This window comes from Trichoplusia ni, chromosome 15 (assembly GCF_003590095.1).
Source record: "Trichoplusia ni isolate ovarian cell line Hi5 chromosome 15, tn1, whole genome shotgun sequence".
NCBI classification, from domain to species: Eukaryota; Metazoa; Arthropoda; class Insecta; order Lepidoptera; family Noctuidae; genus Trichoplusia; species Trichoplusia ni.
Genome location: NC_039492.1, coordinates 595,861 through 620,328, shown reverse-complemented (window position 1 = coordinate 620,328; position 24,468 = coordinate 595,861). Strand labels below are relative to the sequence as shown.

The 24,468-nt window shown below is 35.6% G+C and overlaps 1 protein-coding gene across 2 annotated transcripts in view; it reads left to right on the top strand.

Annotated features, from left to right (window-relative positions):
• The window catches only part of LOC113501181 (dual specificity tyrosine-phosphorylation-regulated kinase 2-like), a 74,584-nt gene that overhangs the window by 23,467 nt on the left and 26,649 nt on the right, over positions 1–24,468 (top strand). For both annotated transcript variants that reach the window (XM_026882244.1, XM_026882243.1), the window contains exons 2-3: positions 2,815–2,965; positions 23,778–23,941. In XM_026882244.1, the coding sequence (XP_026738045.1) occupies positions 2,815–2,965; positions 23,778–23,941 (315 nt within the window). The remainder of the gene's footprint in view (positions 1–2,814; positions 2,966–23,777; positions 23,942–24,468) is intronic.

The following is a 24,468-nucleotide window of genomic DNA, read 5'->3' as shown; positions in this document are numbered from 1 at the left end:
GTAAGTGATATTTAAAAAAAAAATCTTCTATTTTTATCATTCAAGGTGCTTCTAACCTAGGATAGAGTATTAAATGAAAAAAATATTATTTATCTTAAGTCCTCATCTTTAGAAAGCCCAAAAATTGATAGATTACAGATTTTGGGCGTAAGTCATACCGTTATCCACGTAACTTTCATATAAAAAGATTTTCTTTCGTTTAGAAATAAAACATCATTTGCAGAGTAATCCGCGTTATCCATATTTGATACGTACATAAAGTGTGGAGGCATGAAAAGCCGGCACTCTACAAATATTTATGGACCAAACAAAATATAATATCCTTCTCTGAGAGGTTATAATCTTCGTGTCTTGTACTATCTAAGAAGGATAACTTTATATACATATAGTAAGAAAACCAGGACTTGGAACGTTTGGCTTGAAACAATAAATATTCCGTGCTAAAAGGCTTAAGGAAGAATATCAATATTATGATCGTTTTAATCGTTGCTTTACTTTTCAATTTTCTTTTCTTGACTTCCTCGAACACTTTTTTTATGACTAAATCTGAACTGCCGGGTATCATCTTTTACATTTATCCGTGGCAGTGCATTGCAATTCATCACGCAAGGTTCATGAGAAAACTGAATTAACTAGCGAATTTACTTACTTAATTGATCCCCTAAAATTGTGCTTCAGATACGTCAGAGACGTTTTCACGATGCAATGTTATTTTGAAATATCGACGGCATTTTCTTCGCAATATTTACAACGAAGTCAGTTATAGTACAGTAGAACTTACATGTCTCTACAATTTAATATATAAGGTATCCGTAAATAATTAAATCATTAAATACGACGCAAAATTACGTAGTATAAATATCCGCGGAATACATTAGCACAATAACAAGTAAGGCCAAAAGACATCGCGTGCAATTCTCAGTTGTCGCATGCGGCCCAGGAAATGGGGCCGGGTGTAATTTTTACCGTCGAGTTTGAAATGTCCGAAAAATTGCCTTGAATATTAATCAGTATTTTCTTTGCTGTTATTATATCATTTTGGAAAATATTTATCACTAATGTTAACTTGTTTTGCATTTTCATTTAAGTTTTGGTTGAATCTTTAAAGTCTCTTCTATATTTTCATATCTACGTACGAAGACTTTTTAAGGCCGACATGACAGGGTTGGGCTTTAAGAGTGCATAGTTACTTGAAATTTATTCTGAGCGGCCAGTGGTATATTGGTATTTATAAGTTCTCCCTAATTACACCACTACCCCGGAATCACGGTCCTGCACCTTCCCAATCCAGTCCAAAAATGCTACCTTTTTGAAGTGGAACTCCTTATGTGACCTCCAACAAGGTTGTGTCAAACTTTACCGCTACCAGGGAGGAGGAATGAAAGCACTGTTTCGTTAAACATCCAACGGTCCTCGGAAGGGGGGATGTAAACTGGTACTTTTAAAAGAGAGTTACCACATTACGACGTTTTTCAACGCGGAGGGTCCTCACGCACTTCATTTTGGTCATCACGCCATCGGGGCTAGGTCAGCATAATTTTAAAAACAAAATTTAAAGTTCTTAGCTGTCGTATTAGGATAAGAGATCCTGTAAAGATAGTTTAAGGTGTTTTTTAAATAAATAAAATTTCTCATCTATCCATTTACCAGTTAGAATCTTAGCCGACTTTTATAAATCCTTACTTAATTGCTTTGTCGTACACAGACTGTTTAAATACCTTTTGAAGTTCCGCTTTATTGTCACCACCACCAAAACCTTCGTTTATATTGGGAAACAAGAGAATGTTAAGTTACAAAGTGAAATTGCCTTTAAGTTAATTAAGTGTATTTGTAATTAAGCTTCAACGAAAGTAATTAACTCATAAAACTAAGAAAAATACTCGTTAATGTCGCAGGAAACCTATTAACGTTACTCATTTTTAAGAACACTTGCTTCTTTAAAATACTTTTTGATTAATTGATGATGTAAATTTCCATTGCTTTAGTGGTACTCGTAGGTACTTAATAGAATCGGTCAAGTGCGAGTGGGGCTCAAGGAGTCAAGGTTTCGTACAATTCTAAGAACTCAGTTTAAGAACAAAACAAATGTAAAACAACGCAAAAGATTACTAAATAGTAATTAGTTTATAATTAATAGTAATTAGTCGTTTATTTATTTAACATGTTTTTTTTTTATTTAGATTCCTTAGTATAAGACTGTTCACCTTTTTTTAAGGCGGTACCTATTGTACTTACAGCAAGCTTAGGTACCTAAACAACTAGCAGAGTATGGTTGTTCTAAAACCTGCCTAAGCACGTGCCTCCGATCAGTATCAGGATATGATTGATAGGAGTTAATAACAGAATTCTAAAAATATTTCCCTTCAGCCTTCGTTTTCTCGTGACCATGATAATGGCAGGTTTGCCTGACATTTCGCTAAACATAGACCCATGAATATAATTATCTTTGATGCTATTTTGAGGTTTCGCAAGGCTCGACAACGTCACAAGACTTGAAGATAAAGTTCCTTTACTTTGTAGGGGTTCAATTGCTGTAAAATTATAAGGTTCTAAGTTTTTCAGGAATGGATAGAGAAATATAAACCAGTATTTTAATAGAATTAAAAAAATAAATATGTTTGCGTCTTCCACCAATTGGTAAATTTCGTCAAGAGCTAAAAAAAAAGATGTACTAACATTTATCTTTAACATTATGCTCCAGATCCCTTTATATATTTAAATTACCTCGAACTAGCTTATAATACGGTCCAAATCATTTCTATTCTAAAATTCTAAAGAGCCAAAACAAAAATTAATTCAAAATGTTATTTTCAGCTGCAAATCGAGGCAGGAGCCGGCGAGGGTCCTGGTCCTCCAGTCAACAACAACTCGGAGGGCGCGGTGGCCAGCCCTCCGAGAGACGACAACCACAACGCACAGCCGCAGCCTCCCGTCACTCCCAGAGCCAGACCTCTCACGCCAGCTGGTAAGAATCACTCGATTTTTTGTACCTACTGAGGTTAGCAGGTCTAAAGAAATAAATTTTGTGCCCCGAAAGCTATTTGCTACGACAGATGATAAATTATAATTACGCGGACGGAGTCGCGCGCAAAGATTAATAGTTTCAGAGTATACGATTTTTTCCCCGCTTTTATCATATCATTACTGCTCTGTTCCTTTTACTTATTGCGCGATGATGTTTATTTGGCTATATAGATTATAGTCTGTCTCAGCAGTTATCTTACATTGAAATAAATTTTCAAATCGGACTCGCAGTTCCTGAGTTTAGCGCGTTTAATGAAACACAACCATCAGCTTTTTTAAATTAAGGATAATTTATAAGTTTAGTTGCGTTTCAGTTGTTTACGTTAACTGTATTGATGATATTAAGTATGATAATGTTACATTTACATTACTTTTGTAAATTTCCTAATCCTTAGAATATATTAAAAAAAATCTATATCCAATAATAATCGTCATTTCGTTTCTCATTCGTATCATTATTTCGTTATTCCCTATACCAATTAGCGTTGTCAATAACATCCACAATTAATTTATTCTTCGTTCCGTGACTGCACAATAACCTATTTCGTTAACCTAGATTCTATAATTAGAATATACACTGTATATGTTAATGTCTTGGCTTCGATAGATATTCCTCGGTTGGAATTTACGTGCCCTAGTGGTTTGCGATTCATGTACCTACGTGACAAAATTGATGTGTTGGGGAATGTGTCTGTTCTTTGAGTTTTATCCGATTGTCATTTAGGTATCAGTTTTAGTGAGATTATGAGTAGTCAAGCATTCAGGTTGTAAATTCGAGTTATAAATGTATGTAGAATAGAATTTGATGATCTGCTAACTATACTGTGTTTCTGTTGTACATGAAACGTGTAAACTCTATATGAAACAAAAAAATACACAAATTGTTAGCCTTAGAACATTTGGAAACAATATTCCTAAAATGACTTGTACCTAATCGTGTCATATTTCTAAGTATGGTTTCAGATCGGTTATCGATTTCTCAGATACAAAATTTTGTGTAATGAAAAATATGTGATTTGTCACATTTTAGCCATTAGTCTTATAGTCAAGTAATCACAGATGTGAGGCAACAGTTATTAGCATAGGCAAACAAAATAGTTAGCTATCTATAAGGGGAAACAAGCGATCAAAGTGAAAAATACCTTTCTACCTTTTTATTTACACTCAGTCGTCATTCCTGTTGTTAAAATCGTAACTCATTAAATTTACAACAATAAGCTGATTAAATAACCCAATTTAGTTTCCAGATTAATTTTTATCTGAATAATTCTAACGCGTTGCTGTAATTTACATTACTCGTATTTGTTGTTGCGAATATGGTCGCGTTGAGCGTTAATAAATTGAATAAAACCTTTTTTTGGTGGCAGTGGACCGTAATCAATGAAATGGGAATCGCTTTGTGCTGAATTACGCATGTACTGATTATTCCGAACCACAGATAATAAAATCGATACGCGTATTGCTGAAAATAAAATTCAACTCGTATTTCGATTGAGTTTTTTAATTTATAACTCCTTTACTTATGTGCTAAATTTCTGTAATTCATACATATATTTATAATTTTGTTGCTATTTTTTTGATATTACGTTCTTTTCTTTGCCATAACACATGATATATGTACTGACACGTCGCATGTATATTGATATCTTGACGCATATGATACTCTCTCAGTCAATGCAATTATTATAATTGTTTTGTAATCAAACAAAGGATATTCTCCGAATATCCGATACTAAAGTAAACTGCGTTATATCAATGAAACTGTCGCATCAACACAACAGGGTCACGAATTATTTATGGGAAGCGTGTGATGTTACTACCAGTTACTAATTTGTGACAAATACAGGCAATCATCATAAAGTTTTGGTAATATGTGTATGTATTCACAATATCCCTCTATATCTAATTTTGCTACACAACTAATAACAATAAGTGATTAGTCCATCCGTCTGATATTTTTTCTCTTAGGAATTAATAAACCGTTATTGATACCACTTATTAAGAAGGTAAAGATTTGCTGGTGCGCTATTTCCATAGGGTTGCGCTTCAGTGTTTTTTTTTATTTCGGGTCTTAATTACTAGAATAGTTTATAAACCATTAACATTATAGAGTCCATGTTACTTGTAATTGACTGTTATCTATACTAATATATAAAGCTGAAGAGTTTGTTTGTTTGTTTGAACGCGCTAATCTCAGGAACTACTGGTCCAAATTATAAATTCTTTTTGTGTTGAATAGACCATTAATCGAGGAAGGCTTTAGGCTATAAACCATCACGCTGCGACTAATAGGAGCGAAGATAGGTACAATGGAAAATGTGAAAAAGCAGGGCAGGTATAAATCATCTTCTACCCACGGGAACGAAGTCGCGGGCAACAGCTATTAAATAATAAAAGGCAGAGGGAATTTATTGAAGCGATATCCAAACTCCATCGCTGGCGGAGGCATGGATAGCTTAGAAGACTTTTTACTTTACCTGAATGTTACATAAACAGTTTCAAAATCTCGGCGTAGGATCACGGAGGGACGGAGGCTTCGTGAAATCAATATTGGAGGGTCGGTAATACAGCATCTATCTATCTGGATAGGTTTATGTAGAAGTAAGGTCGTAAAGCAGAAAATTTTTATATGACTGGAGAACATATATTATACTAGTTGAATGGTTTTTTTAGTGCCACATTATAAAAAAATAAAAACCAAAAAATTTCGTCCAAAAAATAAAATATTTTTTTAGTGTGAGCAACCCTTAACACTTATATGAAAAATAGATGTTGGTCTATTCTGAGACCTACTGAATACGCATATAAAATTTGGTAAAAATCGGTAAAACACGGCAATTTTATATATTAGATAACATATACATACGTTATATTGTACATTAAAAGTTACTTTTCTAGGGTTCCGTACTCGAAATCTCCGGTGAAAACGGAACCCTATTACTGAGGTTCCGCTGACTGTCCGTCCGACCGTTACTAGGCTGTAGTGCATCAACAGTGGTTGACAGTGTAATTGTGGTAATTGATTTATTTTCGTAGTCGCATAACAACAAATATTAAAAATAAACAACAAGGTTAAGCAGCAAGGTATTACCAAAATAAATTTGTTGGTGGGTGACAAATTAAATTGTACGAAACCTTATTTGTAACGAGCCCGACTCTCACTTAACCGTGTTTTTTATAAACATTGCCGAAAGGGTCTCGCAGAAAATATTTTGTATATTTTTGGCTTCATTTGTACAGAATAATGAAGTATTATATTTCGACATTATTTTCCTTTTATATATATTAGTGAAACATATTTTTTGTATATTCATTATTTTATATACAACAGTCTTCACTTCAAACGAATGATTTTTATTACAAAATTGTTCTATTTCTCAGAAGAAAACTTGTCTATAAATTCTAAGAAAAATCGAGCAGTATCGACAAATTTGGTCTCAAATAAAGCATCGCGTCTTGAAACTCAACAAGTCTTTGTTCCGAGTTTTATTCAACTTCTTAAAGACAAGAAAAGAACAAGCACTGGCGTCGAACATTCGATCTTAGCCATAGAGTCTGAGAGCAAAAAGGTTTTAAAAGAAACTTCTCCGTCATGCAATCTCGGGAGTATTATAATGCGTCGAATCATTAATTCTGGCCTACAGCCCGATCTCTTATCATCCATCACGCAATCAATTTGTTTCTCCGTCTGACGGAGGCAGACCTCTCACAATTCGACCCGAATAACTTCCGAAGTTACCTGAAAGCCATTAAAAGTAGATTTTCATAATGTCTTCCAAAAATGGTTGGGTTATGGCGATTTGTTATTTATAAAAGGACAGTTACGGGACATAATGTTAGAAAAATTTTGTAGTTTCATGTATTTAGAATTGTTTAGTTATAGATAGAGTTTTCCCGTCTGTTTGCGATTATTTTTCAGCAATTTGATGACGCCGAGCGTTTTTTATTATTAGTTGTGACGTTCGACAGCGTTGATGAATTACAGCTTGTATTGAGAAAAACACTGCAGATTCCTTTTTCCCAATTTGTATGGACCTTTTATTTACGCTGGATCCAAATAATTTTCCTTTATTTATTTATGATTGATTTGGTGCTACGTCATGTCAAAAAGTAGCTGTGTCACGTGAATTTACTTGCTAAGCTTTTATTTCAAAGGCTGCCTGAATCGAAGTATATTTTTTAATTGCCAAAATATTTCGTCAAATCCGAATGGCATTTCCAAAGTTCACTGCATTCAAAAACAGCAACTACTTTGCTATAATGTTGTAGAATTATGTCAATGCCTTCTACTAGCGGGTGTAGGTTTGTGTTATCAGGTCAGCAAAATGTCAACTAAATCGATGGATTATTTAGCGTCAGCAAGTTAGTATTTAACACAATTCTTTGATATGTTGTCTGGCTTCACCTCGCATCGGTGTCGTCCAAGGCTGGGCTTGGCACGAGAGACTTATTACGCCTTACTTGAATACGTACAAACATTAAAACCACTTATTTAAATTACCACGTTTCCAAAGAAATGCCAAGTATTTTTCCACTCACACTTTTTTCGTATGGAAATCTACTGCCTTTTAAAAAGTTCTTTTCAAAGTGTTTTCCCCAAGTTTTTGTATAATTCTATACTTATTTTAATTCACAATTTCAAGCTTTTATATATGGCTTCATATTGCGTTACCAACCATTAATTGTTCAGCGAGTGCGTAAGGAAAATTTTTCGTCGTTATTCACGAAAATTTATTTTTAACTTCATTTCCATAATTTGTAGGCTTCTTTCCTTTGCTCAAGATTGGGTTTTACTCATAAAATTGTAACGTATTCATAAAATCAAAGGAAAATTTCTTGTTTTTGTATTTGCTTGAAACAAATCGAAAATTTTGCGTTTTTACGTCTTCGTCTACCGTTTGGTAACAATTTGAAATTGTAAGCACATTTCTTGTAACAAATAAGAAATACTTTTTGGGAATACCTGTTTGTCCCTCTTGGCCGACTCTTTAGCAATAATCAACTTTATCTCGATACAAATAAGGTTTATAATCGTCTATTAGTGGTTACTTCTATGCGGTTTTCTGTATTTAAGTACTAGTGGTTCCTGCACGCCACGTGAGGTGGTGCGTAACACAATGCGTGGGACTGGTCAGCGTCAGGATGGTGGCACGTGACGTGACGTGATGTGTTGCGAATGTATTTGATGCCATAGAATATTCATTTCTGTTGAGCAAATTCCTCTGCTTTGTTAATTAGCTGCATCGAAAGCCAGTTGGTTATAGATTTGTGTCCTTTTACTGAACAGCTTCGATGCCTCAGTAAGGCAAACAAATTGTGATATCTCGAGATGTTTGTTGAAACATTAATAGAAGCCGTGACACACGAACTGCAGACTAAACAAATCGCCGGTCGTGGTGACATGATATCTTCGTCATAGTAAAGTAGAATGTAGAAACAGATTAACCAGGCCGTCACTTGGATAAGTCCAGTTGCAACTTGTATTATGTTTCAATACTTCTTTCTCAAAGTAGGCTCGTTAAATTAAATCTAATATATAGTATTATTCAGAGTCCAAGCTAAGGATTAAGCTTCATAATCCTACATCCAACAACAGCATCTCAAGCTAATAGCAGGAGATAATTAATCAGTATCTGTAAGCTCGCCTAGATCTGAATACAATGGGAATATTCAATTGAAATATAATTGCGTATTCTGAAGAGAGGTTATTGTTCCGTGCCTGTCGCCTAGGCTTCTCGCCAAGGTTGATATCAATTGAAACTGTGCTTACATAAAGAGCTGAGTAAATACGACTTTTGGACCTTTCAGAGAAATGACTATTCCATTTAAGAAATTATAGTTCTAAAATTTTAATGTTTATACTTGCTATTTTGCGAATGCAATACGTATATTCCTCTTAGAAGGTATTTCAGTTCAAGACTGTCACAAAAGAGTACTGTTAGCACGTAAATACATTACTTCCTTGTTGACCTTTGTGTACCTGCACGACAGCGTAGTTGCCCTTGAGTAGCTTCCTTAGGTAACACGAGGATTGCTCACTTCAAAGAGCAAAGAAATGCAATATTCCCGACTCGACTCACGTGTTTTTGCCAATTGTAAGCGAGTTGACGGCATACACGCGTCGCCCACGCGTTGTTGAAACTGGAAACTTGGACGCACGAGATTCAAAAGTCACTCGTGTTATGGATATACGTGCATGCTACGTGCTCTAAATTTAATAGGAGATTAACCCATTTTGATGCCTCACTCGTGGAGGATTTCACTTGCAGTTTTTCAAAGGATTTTTATGCTTTTCATGCACGCAAGCCTCTAGAGTTTATACGGCGGTATTCGCTTGGAGACTGAAATTATTGGAAATGAATTGAATGGTATTGTGGCCTAGTTTTAGATCGTGTGGAGGATAAAGGGCAGAAGTAAAGAGCCATTAAGTTCTTTAATAGCATATGGCTTCGTGGCTACGAATAAATTGTGAAGTGTGATGTATGTGTGTAGCACTATATCAATTAATGTTAAATCAGAAATAGGTGTAAACAAATTTAATAATATTCCATTCATTCGGATATTCTCATTGCGTCCCTTTTACGGCCAAAAAAATTAAGTGCTCTTAAAAGGGACCGAGTATATTTAAACAAGGTTTATTTCTTAATAAAGTGGGAACAGTCAGATGTAAACCGATGAAAGAAATGTACAAACACGAACAGAATTAAAATTTTCAATGAATATTCTATGACCGATACTTTTATTTATTTTTCTTTTGGTCCTTTTTAATTGAGATCATGAATGAATGAAAGTAATGGTTCTTACTTTGACAAATATTGAAAACTATTTCTAGTGTCCGATACTCAAAGGGAAGATTATTTTTAATAAAAACGCCTCCAATGGAATTTAATCCTTGTGTTGCGGGGGGTACAAATATACAAATCACGTGCATAAAGACTCGGACACCCAGACTCACAACAAGCATTCCTGGATCACACAAATGCTTGTCCTGCGCTGGGATCGAAAACCGCGACCCGACGAGCACAGGGGGTTTGGCGTGGCGACCTCAACCAGTCTGCTATCCGTGCAGTCATAAATGGACCCCTATTACTTGCTGTATTTCTATTTTTGTTGTACTTTTTGACTTCCATATTTTATAGCACTTGAAAGTATTTGCTACTCCTGGCTATTAGTTTCAACGAACCTGTTAATTACGTCTAGACGATCGCTACTGACTATAACTCCTCCGCCGTGTCCGGCGCACCCCAGCCGCCAGTCGACTGGGCGTTGCTCCTCGACCATCCCTTATAACATTGTGCTATTATTATTATTATTGTTTCGCCACCGTCTTGGGGTTCTTGGGAGTAATGTTCTTGTCATCCGTAGTTTCCTGTTGTACGGCAATAACTGTAGTCTATAAACCAATGAGTTTTTAATCAAGGCTTAGTTTATGAGTATGGTATCTACATGAGGTAGGATTGATCGTGATGGACAATTCGACGATTTTAGTCTTTTACGAGTAAGTGACTGTTGCCATGTGATGTGTTAGATAGCCCTTTTAATGAGGAAAGCTTTAGGCTATATAAAAATATGATTACGCTACTAAAAGGCCCAGAGCAGTAATGACAGAACATTCAACTACATATTATCCCGAATTGTAAAACCCTGCCTCATATCGCCATAAACACGTGGATTAGTGCCCGCGTAGCAGCTAGTAGAGAACTAAAATCTTCAGGAATGATGATGATGACGACCGGAGAATCGTGTAACCTCATGTGCAAAGACACTTAACCCGCAACTTTCAAAAATCACCCTTTTAAAACAAGTAACTTTGTTCTCTTTTAAAGGTCAAGAGTTCACCGCAAACAGCTTTTTCTTACTCGTCTGGGTTTTATGTCTGATGAAAACACAACATTTCAATAAAAACTATAGTTTGCAGACGTTTGTGTACATTGCAGTTCAATCCTTTTATGTAAATTAATTCATGTTATGCGGCACGTGGCTGGACTAGGAGGGTCACTGGTTCAATACCACTAGCAACTGTGTGACCTAACATAGCTACAGAGAGTAGATTTTATCTTGTTCCAAGAGTGGAACAAGATAATGTTTATAAGACTGTCGCCTTTTCTTGACTTAAAATGTATTGATTTATTTGTTTTATCAGCTTCATTTGCGATTGCTTTTTTTTTTTCGTTTCCGAACCTAAAAGGTAAAAGGTTCCTCAGCTGGCTGTGTGTCTGTCATATTGCAGTATCGCATGTATCAAGATATCTGAAAAGATGATATTTTTACACATGTTTTCTTTAATAGTCGCTTGCCTATTTGTGCCACAATTCCAACCCCTCAGTTTTCCTATGCCTATTTATGCGGTCCTCTCAGAGCCATGTTTTTACCGATTTCAGTTAAACGGCGGTAAAATAAGTAGGTATCGTGGTACAGTTTTTAGCCTTCGCTTGTTAGACCACACTGTTTCCATTTTCCCTGTGATTGATTAATGGTGTATGGATTGATTAACGGTGTGGCATTGTGGTCACTATAATGTACTCATATTTGAGTGCCTGTTTACCACATGTTTTCATATTTAAGAACATTCCAGTTTACGACAATATGCCTATTTTGAATGTAATTGTCATTTTTAGGAAGATTTTTCGATGATACAATAGTGGCCTAGTACGGCTAGTACAATATCGGATTTGATAGCAGATTCAATGTTAGACTAATGTGTTCCTATTTTAAGTTTAATATTCTTTCTTACTTCAAGCTCACCACTTGCAATTGTGGAGGAGAACACGCTGTAGTAATAGTAACAGATTTGCGAAATGGTGCTCTCTGGAATCACGTACTCACAAGTGATCAACGGTCCTGCCTTCTCTATGTTGGTAGAAGCTTTTGCCCACAAGTAGAATACTGCACAGTTAGGTAATACGCACAGCCACTCAAACTTTTCTCGAGATACTCCGGATTATACGCAGCTAAGCAGGAACTAAGTGTTACAATAAATCACCCGCACCGCTCGCATCCAAAATGGTAATACATCATAAATAAAGAACAATTTACTTAGAATAAGGTGAAGGCCGTGAATTTTCTCTTTTATTACGAGAACATGCAATATCCCAACTGCCGCGTAGGTATAAAACATAGCCGGGAATGAGACTCTATTTCGAAATGAACGTGATTTTTCTTTTCATGAAATTTTGAGTTTATTCAAATGTGAAACTGTTGTAATGGACGCCCAATTTCTGTTAATTAAAGACGGAAAAAGTGTTTTCCGATTTCATTACTCTCTCTTGTATTCCTTTTATTTTAATTGATGTGTTTTACGCCTGACCATCTGGCTGAACTATACATGTATACATATGTCTTTGGAAAGTAAATCATATTTTTTATTATTTTCCTCTCTTGATTGCTAATATTCCAGACTACCTTTTGTCCTTCGGTTTCGCCTCCGAAATTTAATCTACCGTTTCGCCAGACTGGACAGACAAAAAGACATAACTTTACTAATATCAGGGAAATATTGATACAATATATTACATATACGACATAAGTGAGCCACTGGTCTTCGTGATGTCAATCGGTCCATCATTAAAACGACATACTAGTGTTGCCCTTGCCTAGTCACCATTTATCTGGAGAGCCTCTCGGACTTGGGCCCAGCATGTAGGTCAACGCGGTCGCACTTAACTAGCCCAAGAAAAAAGCAGCCACGTGTCTGGCTCGCGCTACTAATGACTAATGAGCTTCGCAATGTTTTATGCGGACTTTTTTCTTACGAAAGAAAAGAATAAGAAAAGAGTTTGGTATAGCAGTTAACTATATATACAGTCGTGTATAAATATAGTTTTCCTTTCTGTATTTGTTACTGTGGTACAAGCAAAACTGTCTTTATTTTAAGTAGTGGATAACAATGTTGGTAGTTAGTTACTACCTATAATCGCCATTGTGCCCAAAATCAATGTAATGCATTTAGGTTAAAGGCTAACGCGCACAATCACGAAAGAATTTACAAAAAAAGTGGCTTTAAAACAGAATTTTACAAAATAGGTTTTGTAAAACAGGCCTATCGCGCGTCCAGCTTTCGACTGTGAATTCGCGATAGCACACAAACAAAAAGGCCGGGCCGGCGTAGTTTCAACAAAAACCGATTTAATAACATTAAGGGGAACACAATTGGGCCCTCGTACCGCCCGCGCGCGGGTTCGGACGCAGCTCACAGCCGAAACGAGAGTGTCAATGCCTTTGTAGAGATGCACTATGTTCAGGCATGATCCTATCGATATCAGAATCGATGCAAGGTGAGGAATTGGTCAATCTTAAACTAAACATTAGGTATTATGTATTTATGCGATCCTACGTATTTTTTTATGGAAACAATTAGCTGCGGTTTTGATGCATATCTGTGTACTTGTACAATCTTGTGTGCTTTTCTAATCTAAATGAGTAGGTAACCTATGCAATATATTTTCTTGTCAGTTCTTGTTAATGAAAATCATCTTTAGAACCGCTTAATTGAAGATACAAGTTCTGTTATCCAACATTTCTTAAGAACCTGTTTTAGGCCTACTAGATATAAAAACGTTTTGAATTTTGATTTACTAGGAGTAAAACATCAAAGAATCTAGTATTTAACTTACTGTTCCTTACATTATGTCAATCAATTCTGCATCGATTCTGAGCATTACAATCATTCTATGTACAACACTACGTGTAATTTAGCTTCTACATATACAGCGTACCTAGTTTAAGTATTCAAATGTTACCAGGGAACGGCTGCCAAATTTTTGGATTTATAAGCCACTGGTTTCGGATTTGGGTCGGCGAGTGATTTAGTTGCTGGATGAACGTTTAGGGGGCGTGTGCGGTCATGTGCGAGGGTGCTGCTGTAACTAGATTCTAGATAGCCCGTGGAACTTGTAGACTAGAAGATTATAGCGAAGCTGAACGTTCAAGTCGTTAATTATTTCATGTGTAGGTCTTACATCACAGTAGCAGTCATCAGCGCCATCTATGTGCAGTTGAATTGAACTATTTTGTTGTTTGTTTGTAATAAAGTTTTGTCTGAAGATCATTTTTTACTTGGTCCATGAACAAATTACGCCATTAATTTTCCTTGTAGTTTTTGTTTTCAAATATACAGGTCTTAGATTGGAATGGTATTTGTATTGTAGGTATCAGGCACTCGAGACGTATATTATAAAGTTCAATTATTACATAAAGAACAAAGTTCAAAATAACACCAGCCATTAGGTTTCCACGCCTAAAGTATTTTAAGAAAAAAGTTTTGAAAGTAATATGAAATAGGTACGGAATGCTTTTGAATATTAATACGAAAAATGTAAGAGCAAAATTCCTAACGATGTTTCAGCGCAAAAAATACTAGGCACTGGAAATATATATACACTAGCTGTTGCCCGCGACTTCGTCTCCGTGGGTAGAAGATATAAGTTATGATTTGTACCTGCCCTGTTTTTTTCACATATTCCATTGTATCTTCGCTATTATAAGTCGCAGCGTGATGGTTTATAGCCTAAAGTTTTCCTCGATGAATGGTCTATTCAACACAAAAAGAATTTTTCAATTTGGACCAGTAGTTCCTGAGATTAGCGCGTTCAAACAAACAAACTCTTCAGCTTTATATATTAGTATATTTTTTTTTTAATTTTCAATATTGTTTGCCATGCTTTCACAAAGAAATCCCTGGTCTTTTTTCTGAATAAATTCTTAGTTTTTATCATCGACTCCGTTCGTGTACTCCCTACCTAACTGCGGCCGTTCCTATTTGAACTTTCAAGTTGGTATTATGTGACGCCAGATTGGATAGTACTTTGACGCATGAACGCGTTTGGCTCAGATCTTTTGTGTAGGCGCTTTAAATCGCTTTAATGTCTTTTAAGGTCACGGAACAATGTGTAACCTAGGTATTATTTGTTTTTGATATGTTAATAGCAATACGTTAGACCTTATCAAAAGAGCTCGACTCAATTCTTTGCCTATAATAAATCGATTTGCTTAACGTTTTCTAAATACAAATAAAATGGTAAAGAGAATGCGTGGTTAACAAAACGTTTTAATCAAATTGAATGATTAATTTTCTAGATTAATAAAGCCCTCCTCTTCATAGGGTCTCGAATCTAGGCGCAACCGCAGCCAATTTAGTCCTTTGTCAGTTCATTTACAATTTTCCCTAGAACGCAGACCAGAACGAAGTAGTTTTACAAACTATAACAATTTAATTAGTAGAGTTCAGAGTATGTAGGGACAAACTTATCATATTATAGTTTTACTTAGAGCACTTAAAGGCTGTTAGAACTTCGGCTAGTTTCCATTATCGAAACGTGAACTGAGGTCAAATATTTTAGGGAACTAGGTACTATTATCTACGTATTTACCTAGTTGGAACATACCTATGGAGACTTTCAGCAATTAAAAGAAGGTAGTAGAAGCTAATGAGTGTGGTATTTAGGAATCAACTATCACAAACAGTTTGTCTTTTGCAGTTTTGAAGCGACTTGTTTTTCTATGCAGTGTCGTGTTTTGTTTCCTATCCGCAATTGCAAATTTCTTTCTTTGAGCAGGTAAAAAAACCTTAGTTGCGACTTTTTGGTAGAAGCTTTTAAAGAACCCTTGACACGAAAGGGAAAAGAATAAGAGGCGGAGTTTTGTGAAAGCGTTTCTTAAGAATTTTCCTATTTACATATCCATACACAAATCCCCGATGGCTAATGCAATATTCATAACGGAAGCCTTAAGACAATCAGCCGATTTTAGATCTTATCATCCGAGGATACTCCACAAGATATTCCTGTTTACCAGACTTACTAAACGAGGATTGCTTGTGGGATATCGAAAGATATAAATATCTATTTTAATATCAAAAACTCGATATGAAGCCCAAAAGATTCTGGATCTCGAAAGATAGTCAAGCCGCCATTGTTGTCGGTTTTCCGCAATGTTTCAGTAATACACCTAAAGTACCTGCTTGAACATAGAACTACTATTTTAGGAGTTTTATGTTTTAATTTTTAACGGGGATTGACGCCCTTAGTGGGGCGCTTAATCCATTTGTAGGCTAACGAGCCTCTCCAATGTATCATGATTTTAGTCTCCAAGCGTCTTTCATGAAAACTGAAAAAGGTTTGAAGATAGACGCGTTTTTGGAGACCTGCAGTCTCCGTCATCAGTTACCGAATAATTCTCATGTGAATGTATAAATGTCTGATGTTCTTTTAGTACCAATCTGCGAACCGAGGCCTAATAGCAACATTAGCTCCCAATGAATCTGTTAATAATTAGAGCTTGTAACTTTTAATTAGTCTGTTTCAAGCGCGAAACTAGAACAAATGTTAGTAATTACTCTTAATGGGGTTTAATAGCGAGATGTATTTGCCGCTAGGAACTTAAGTCGGCCACTCAAGATGGACGGTATTGTTTCGTCTGTAAAATAAATACGGGAGAACATAGACATAATTAACGTGATATATACACATGTCAAGAAATTATGGTTTCTAAATGTCTTGTTTCTGGTGGAGACCTACTAAGTCTAATCTTGAAAAAATAATCTTTTACAATAAAGTTGTATTGACGGGTAGAAAGTAACATCGATAGATTTAATTTATTGATAAATTGATTGACTTCAAATGCAAGCAGCAAACTTCTCTATATTATTATTTTAATCATATTAATTATCATTACATTATTTTGATCATCACCTAATTCGAACGTCGCATTCACAATTCATATATTAAACGCCATTTCACGAATTTAATTAATGCAAATCCATTAAAATCGCAATTGAACATACAGCTGACAACTGACATCAAAAGAGTCTCTATATGTAGACCACAAAGGCATCACATGACACAGCGAATAAAACCAATTCATCATCGAATAGGATTGATTTATACATTAGTTAAAGTATCAAGATATGTCCAATGTCCAATGCATTATCAAGATTTCCAAACGTACTTACATCTGTTGGGGCATTCACGATGCTGCTATCTTCTTTGGCTTGAGCAAAGGACTTGAACTAGACGAAAGATCGAAAAAAATCTGAAAGGACTATTTTTCGCGTGTAGGTATCTTGTATGTATTTCTTATTTATTACCCCATATCTCCTGAACAGCTGAACCGATTTATATAATTAAGGTATCGTTAGGTTTTAATAATTCTTAGTTGTTTTTACGCGGCGGGTTTATTATTTTTATAAATAAAACTTATGCAATGCCTGTCTTTATGTCTTGTCTTGTCGTAATGGACATAGCTGGTACTTCGTGATCTCAGAAATCGCATAATAGCTTAAATAATTATGCCTATTGCGATTTACGATTTTATTTTGGGGATTTCCATTCAAGACAAAACTTCAAATCATGCCATTTAGCAGGATGGAATGATCGTGAATGCCATCTTTATGGGTCCCTCAGCCACCGTCACGCGATATCACGCGAATGGTATTAATCATTTGAGTGTCGTATGTTTTAGTTGCATGGGTTTGACAGAGACACGTTAATGAACTCGAAGACGTGAACAATGAAATTGGAGATTTGATATAGACGGCAGGACTATTTTAAAGTCAACTTTCAATTAATCATATTTTTTATCTAAAGCATCATGGGGGAGCCTAATGCATACCAAAAATACATTGAAATGGGACGTGTTTTTTTCATTAATAATTTAAACAAAATTAAACTGCTCTTAAATCCATTTAAGAGCAGTTTCATGAAAAAAACACGTAGGTAAGTAGAGTAGAATTATTTTGATTTATAATTGATTTTAATCAAAATGTTGCTTGTTTATTGAAAAATACACTATTACAAAAAGATTGTGCTGTACTTTAGTTTCCGACAGGGAATGTTATTACTACATACAGATAAAATTCTTCAATTCTTCAGTAAAACTGACGATTAATGATCAATTCGTTAATTAATAACAAACAAAAGATACAGAAATATTAAACAATACATCAGCCCGAATACGACCATGACATTTGAGAAGAAAATGTCATCATTCACTTCAATCATTTAACTTTTATACATCTTCAAAAGAATTTACTGAACAATAAACGTACTAAAGAGTCGTCTCTCTTTATAATGGAGATACCATTAAAATTGCAAGCGAAGCAAGTGCTATACATTAAGCAAATGACCGTACCGGTTCTGCTGTTAATGCTACCTGTATCCAGGGTTTATAATTATTTAATAATAGTATACTGACGCCTATTTATTGGGATAGTCCGACTATTCACAGACCCAAGGTAACTTAAAGGGTTTACCCTTACCAATATTATAAATGAAATGAAATGATGATATTTGGCATGCATATAGCCATGGACATGGAAATGGACATAGGCTACCTTTTATCCCGATTTTTGAAAAGGTGTGTAAAAGCTGCTATAAGATCACTGAGGGGATGTATTTCCATGGAAACGGGGACCACCGAACGCTGTAAACTGAAGTCCGCGCAGGCGGAGTCGCGGGAAACAACTACAATATTACAATAGGTTCTTTTCGTACACCACTTCTGAATACGACGGTCACCCAGTGAAAAAAAACAATGGGTTTTCAAACAAAACAATATATTTATTTTTGGAATTGAATAATGCTTTGTTTGAGAAAGTTGCTTAAATTCAAACAAAGAAATGTAACTGAGGTCAAAATATCCCCTTTTCGAAATACCTCTGAAGGTATTTCAACTTTGAACAACTTTTTCAATTTACGAGAGTTCTTTGGTAGATAGTATCTACATTTAGATCTCATTACTCACCTGAAAAGAGTACCAGCAAGAAATATTCACAAGCTGACCTCATGCAAATGTTGCCCGCTCATAAAATAGAATTCAGAGCCGCGGTGAATACGAAACGAATGCTATCTGGAATTTACGAAACAAAGATTGAAATACGAGTCATTTATTATCGATCACCGGTGGAAGTTCATTGCTTTTCTATTAATTGAAAATTATCAGTTTAATTACCATAACGCTGATTGTTTTTTTTTTCATTTGTTACGTCTCCCGCACTTAGAATTTAATTCTTGATCTTGATTCAGATCCTGACTCAAAACAAGCATTTTTGGGGAACACAAATGATTGCCCTACGCAGGAATCGAATCCGCGATACACTGCACAAGGTGGGTTTAGTGATGGCCTATACCACTCAGCTATCCGTGATGTCAAGGGTTCGGGTTTAGATTAATGGCACGCCATTATCAAGTAATTACAATGAATTTTCTTATAGACCAAGCACATAATAAAAAATATATGAATTCATATCATTCATTGCATAGCTCCTATTCCACTTTTAACTATCACCTAGCATTTGTTCTATCACAGACCAAAATCATTTTCGGGATCTATGTAGATTAGAATTAGGTACAAATCACCAAATAAATGAGAGCTTTACTCCCGATGGATATCGAATAATCAATAACTTTATTCTGCTATCCTAAAACAAACGTAAATAATGTAAAATATTACTTGATCGAATAGAATTTTTGCCTTCATTCGATAACATACGAGCCTATACATAGATAGATACACGATATCGCTCACGAACATGGTCTAACACTAACTGCGCTCAGTAATAAATTGGCGGGCGCGAGTGCCATCTTTCTTGCCCCGGTGGGCGATAAAACCGACACCAGTCGCCACTCAACTGTAACAGATACTTAGGGCTGTCACCGACTGAATTAAGACTGATGGATCTAAAGTAAAATGTGTAAAAGATAGTATTACAAGAAATGTTAAGGGAAAAAATGCATAAGGCTAAGCTGCAACTGCACAAGTGGATACATCACAAGTTAAACTAAGCTCGAAACGGTCGGCTAGTGGATGGGTGACGTGTATGTCATGACGAGTTTCTTCGTGTTTCGGAAGGCAGGTTCCGATGTCAAAGATGTCTGAATAACAACTTATTCAGACATCTTTGACAGTCGTTACATGTAGTCAGGAGATAGAAAGTCTGACAACCAGTCTGACATAGGGATGTCTTGTTGCCTAGGTAACTGGGTTAAGGAGGTTAATTATTCAGTCGTTCCTCGTAAAACACTAGTACTTAGCTCAATCCGGTTGGACTTGAAAACCCCAACATAGTTGAGAAAAAAGCTAGGATAGTGATGAATTGAGATAGTTTTTCATTTTTAATAAGTTGTTTTTGAATTCATACAGGCAATAAAAAGGTTTTTTTAGGTATATTCCGTTTCATAATTATATTTTACACAAACGTGTTTCTCTTTTACAGCTCCCTAACTGAGCATTCCCAAGGCCGCTTCTTAATAAGCTGCTTGCTTTTATTTCTCGCGAAATTTCAGTTTGAACAACCCTACAGTTACAGCCGTGTATATCGCTGCGAAGCCTTGACCTCTCTATTAATATATTACACATTGCTTTTTTAGATTTAATGTGTCCCTAGTTTAAAACAAACTCTGTTTGTGGCCCTTAATTTTCATCAAAAAGTTCCATGTTGTTAGCTACCTTCTCATAATATGGGTCAGTTAGGACCTGTAAAATATAGGTCAGTTTTTTCCTACGCGAATGATAAGACAGATTATGTTTAAAAGTAACTGAGTTGCATGCAGTTCTCACAAGTCCAATAAGTCTAATTTGAAGTGATAATACAAACGAAGTGGGAGACGACAGGAAGATCTTGATTAACTCCCTTAATAGAAGTAATTACTCCACAGCCAGAGATTACTTAATTATTAGACAGAGAGAGAGAGAGAGATAGATCCTCAATAGGAAAGAATCTGCACACATTTAATACATTTGTATCACATTACAATTTTCTTTCCCCACATACGTCATAAGCTGGAAACTCATTAAATCAATACACAGCTGCGCAGTATCAAAGTAGGTAAATCCATGCAAAAATCAGTAAACAAATAGTTCTGAATACGCGTGCGACAGGCCCCTGGAACCTGGTATCAACAGAAGCTTCCAGGAACCAATAATGAAGGAAGCACATCGATCTCCACGCGGGGGATTACTTCAACTGAGATTAATTACTTTCAATATTTACGAAGCAAACACGTTCGCACTGAAGACTTGGTACTTGTACCCTCGGATTCGTTTTTATATAGACTTTGTGCACGTTCTGTGGGGATTTCTGTTTAGGAAGTTATGTTTCATAATCTTTGATGCCGATCAAGTTGTTTAAATGTTGTTGTTGATATGACAAGACAGCTATATTCACAAATGACTGTAGATGTAGTGAGGTCACCAAGCCAAACACACTCACTGTTTCACTGTGCGACAAACGATTAAATTCCTTTTTTTAAGGAAGAAGACTGAAAGCGAATCGATTTACGCGACTAATGACGTTTCTCAAGTAAGTGACGTTTGTTGACAATATGTCGTCACGAATAAGTCTCGAGACGTTTTCGAGGCCTGAAAAGCTGATCTCGTGCTAAATATTTTTAAAACTTTACGAAAAAGTGACCGATAGGTACACTCTTAATGTCAAATTTACGTTATCCTGGCAATATTTAGGTCAAGACATCTGGAATACAATCCTTAAATTTTAAACAGATTCCATTTTCTTCCCCTCTCACTATATAAGGTCCTTTCTCAACTCTGTGAATTTCCTCGATCCGTAGCATTGACCTATATCCGTGTACATCCGCACACATCCGCACGCATTCGTAACAGGAGCACTGACGTCATCCGAACACGTGTCACACTGAGACAGGTGCTAACATTTATAGGATTCTCTCACAACAGTTCGGATATTCGAGAGATTGATATTCAATCTCCGTTATTTACTCTCAACTTGTGCCCGAAAATAGTAACAAGGGTGTGTTGCTATTTATACAAAGATTGATGGTTTTACTTAGGGATGACGGGTTTTTGATTTAATAGTAATGACTTATGAGTTAATATTAATATACCGTAAAGTATTTATAAAAAACCTAACTCCTTGTTTTTACCTACACTTTAATGCAATTAAATATCATTTAAGTAGGTCATTCTAATTAAGAAATATACGTTGAAAAGCGTGAAACAGTCCCCAGCAGGCAACGGTAATGTAATTCGACTTAAGCCTAACTTGCTAGAGGTTGCACTGCAATACCTGTCTCCTATGATATGCTTCATTACAAGATTAGTGAAAACTTCAACTGTCTGGCTATCACGGTGCATAAGATACAGTGTTATTATCTGAAGGACGTACAGTCGACATGGCCTTTCGGTACGGAACCAAAAAAATTGAGATAAAACCTAGACCTCTAACATTGACTACCATTACCTTCATAACTCTACTTAAACTAACCCCTTACCTCATTATACCACTTCGTCAACATAATATATGTTGTAACGCGTGCCGTAATGAAGTTACTCGTTATGTGACAAATTGACGACAGAGCGTTCTCTTGAGAGAGTAATCAATAATGGGGATTTGTCTGTTACTATTGTTACGAGTACATTAAATCATTAGTCGCGATTGTTTTAAATCGTTTGCGGTTTTTGTAATTTTTAATGGGTATGATGACAATTTTTTCCAGTGTCTGTGCTTTTTGCGTCTTAGTTTGCGTTTTTTTGTCTCGCATACAATGGATCAAGTGTACAGAGGATAGTTCTGATTGTGTATAATTGTACGAAATCGTTACGTCACAAGCCCCCCCCCCTCCTAAAATTTAAAGCAGTTTATCTTCGTCAATTTTCGTTGTTCTGAAAAGAGCAAAAATACTTGTCTAATATTTTTAAATTATGTAACTGAGTCGTCGTCGTCATCTTTTTTGGTTGAGATTTAAAATTATTTTTAGATTTTAATAATTTAGAGAGTGCTATATTGGTTGGCTGGATGCTTATGATGATCTCCCAAATAATAGGCTAATGTTTGTACGTTTTTTATGCTATTTTTTGTTGGAAACGATTTAAATTTTTTTGGTATTGCAATCTTTAGTTAACATCACCGTGATTGACGATTTATTTGTTGTACGAAGTCATTACGACTCGGTTTCAGTTTTTCAATTATCTGCTTGTAAGGTTGATACATTACGTATATGAAGCAATATGGGTTATGGTTACCTGAAATAAATGTATTTTATTTTTTATATGCAATTTTATGGTCCATTAAAATGTAAATAATATGTATCGACGTATATACATGATTTGCCGTTATATTAAAAAAGGCTGTTTGACATTTAAGCAAACTGACAGTGAAAGACAGTGGAACAAAACTGTATCCACTTTCAGTATTCAGCCTGAATAGATCCTGAAACATCTAGTCTAACAAGCTCCGAGCTCGACATCCTTGGACACGTGTCAAACAGCGTCATTACTCGTCAGAGCGTCAGGCTGACGTATTTAGGTCATTGTCAATCGCACGGATTTATAGCCCGAACATGACGCGACGAAGTGTAGCCATGTTACATTGTGTTACAGTTTCAGATAGTTACGTACATTATATGAGTACATTTTAGTAGCTTTACAAGTATTTATCGTTATTTTCTGGGAACGCCTCTCACAACTAGTAGAGGTCAGCGATCAGCTTGTTGTACTTGGTTCAACAGTTCTGCTACCCTTGAAGGTGACTTAACTGAGTGTCGTTTTTGTAATGGCGGTTATTTTAATAGTAATTATTAAATAGGATTTTTCCCTAAAATTACCTATGTTATCATAATAAGTCCAGCCGGTTAGGTGAAATTCCCTTAACTTTTCTTATTTAAATTTATATCATATTAATAAATAAATTAAATATAATATAAACGGACTGCAACCATCATCATCGGAACTTCATCAATATACATTTAATGCTAAGGTTAAATTAATATTTTTCGTTCTTGCAGAAGCTTTGAAGCTATACGGCGAACGGCTATCGGAGTGGGAGAGGAACGAGGTTCGGAAGTACCCGGAGGTGTGGTTCCTGGGCCTGGAGTCCAACAAGGTGCAGGCGAGGGCCAACCTGCCCAACAACTGCGGGTTCGATGACGAGAACGGGAGTTACAACAAGGTAAGAGTTAGTTCTAACTGAGTTTTTATTTATGTAGTGACGGTTGTCGCTTTAACTTTGCCCCACGTTGGGCGCCATGAGCGAAATTTTAGTAGTTTTTTATGAGTAAACAATATAACTTTAATATGAAAATCAATTTAACCATGTTAAATAATTAATAAGTATTTGATAACTGAACGATAATTATATTCCGATAGAATTTGTTTTCGCGATCTAAAAGCGAAAGGCCCTTAAGATATTCACGTTCTCATCACAATTTTATTATTCATTGATTATATTTTGGGGCGCAAAAGGGATAATTTGGCTTTTGGAGGCACCGCCATTACTTAGGCTCTAATGGAATGTCTGATGGGCTTCTTATTAAACAATTTTGCAGCTTCCAATAATTTGATATACGCAAGTAATATCGTGGCATAAATAAATGTGTTTTAAACGAAAGTCTTTTGAAATTAAGTTAATTACTTTATTATTGATTTGCTGCTAAAATTACATACGATTATAAATATTAATAATTATTACTAATTAAG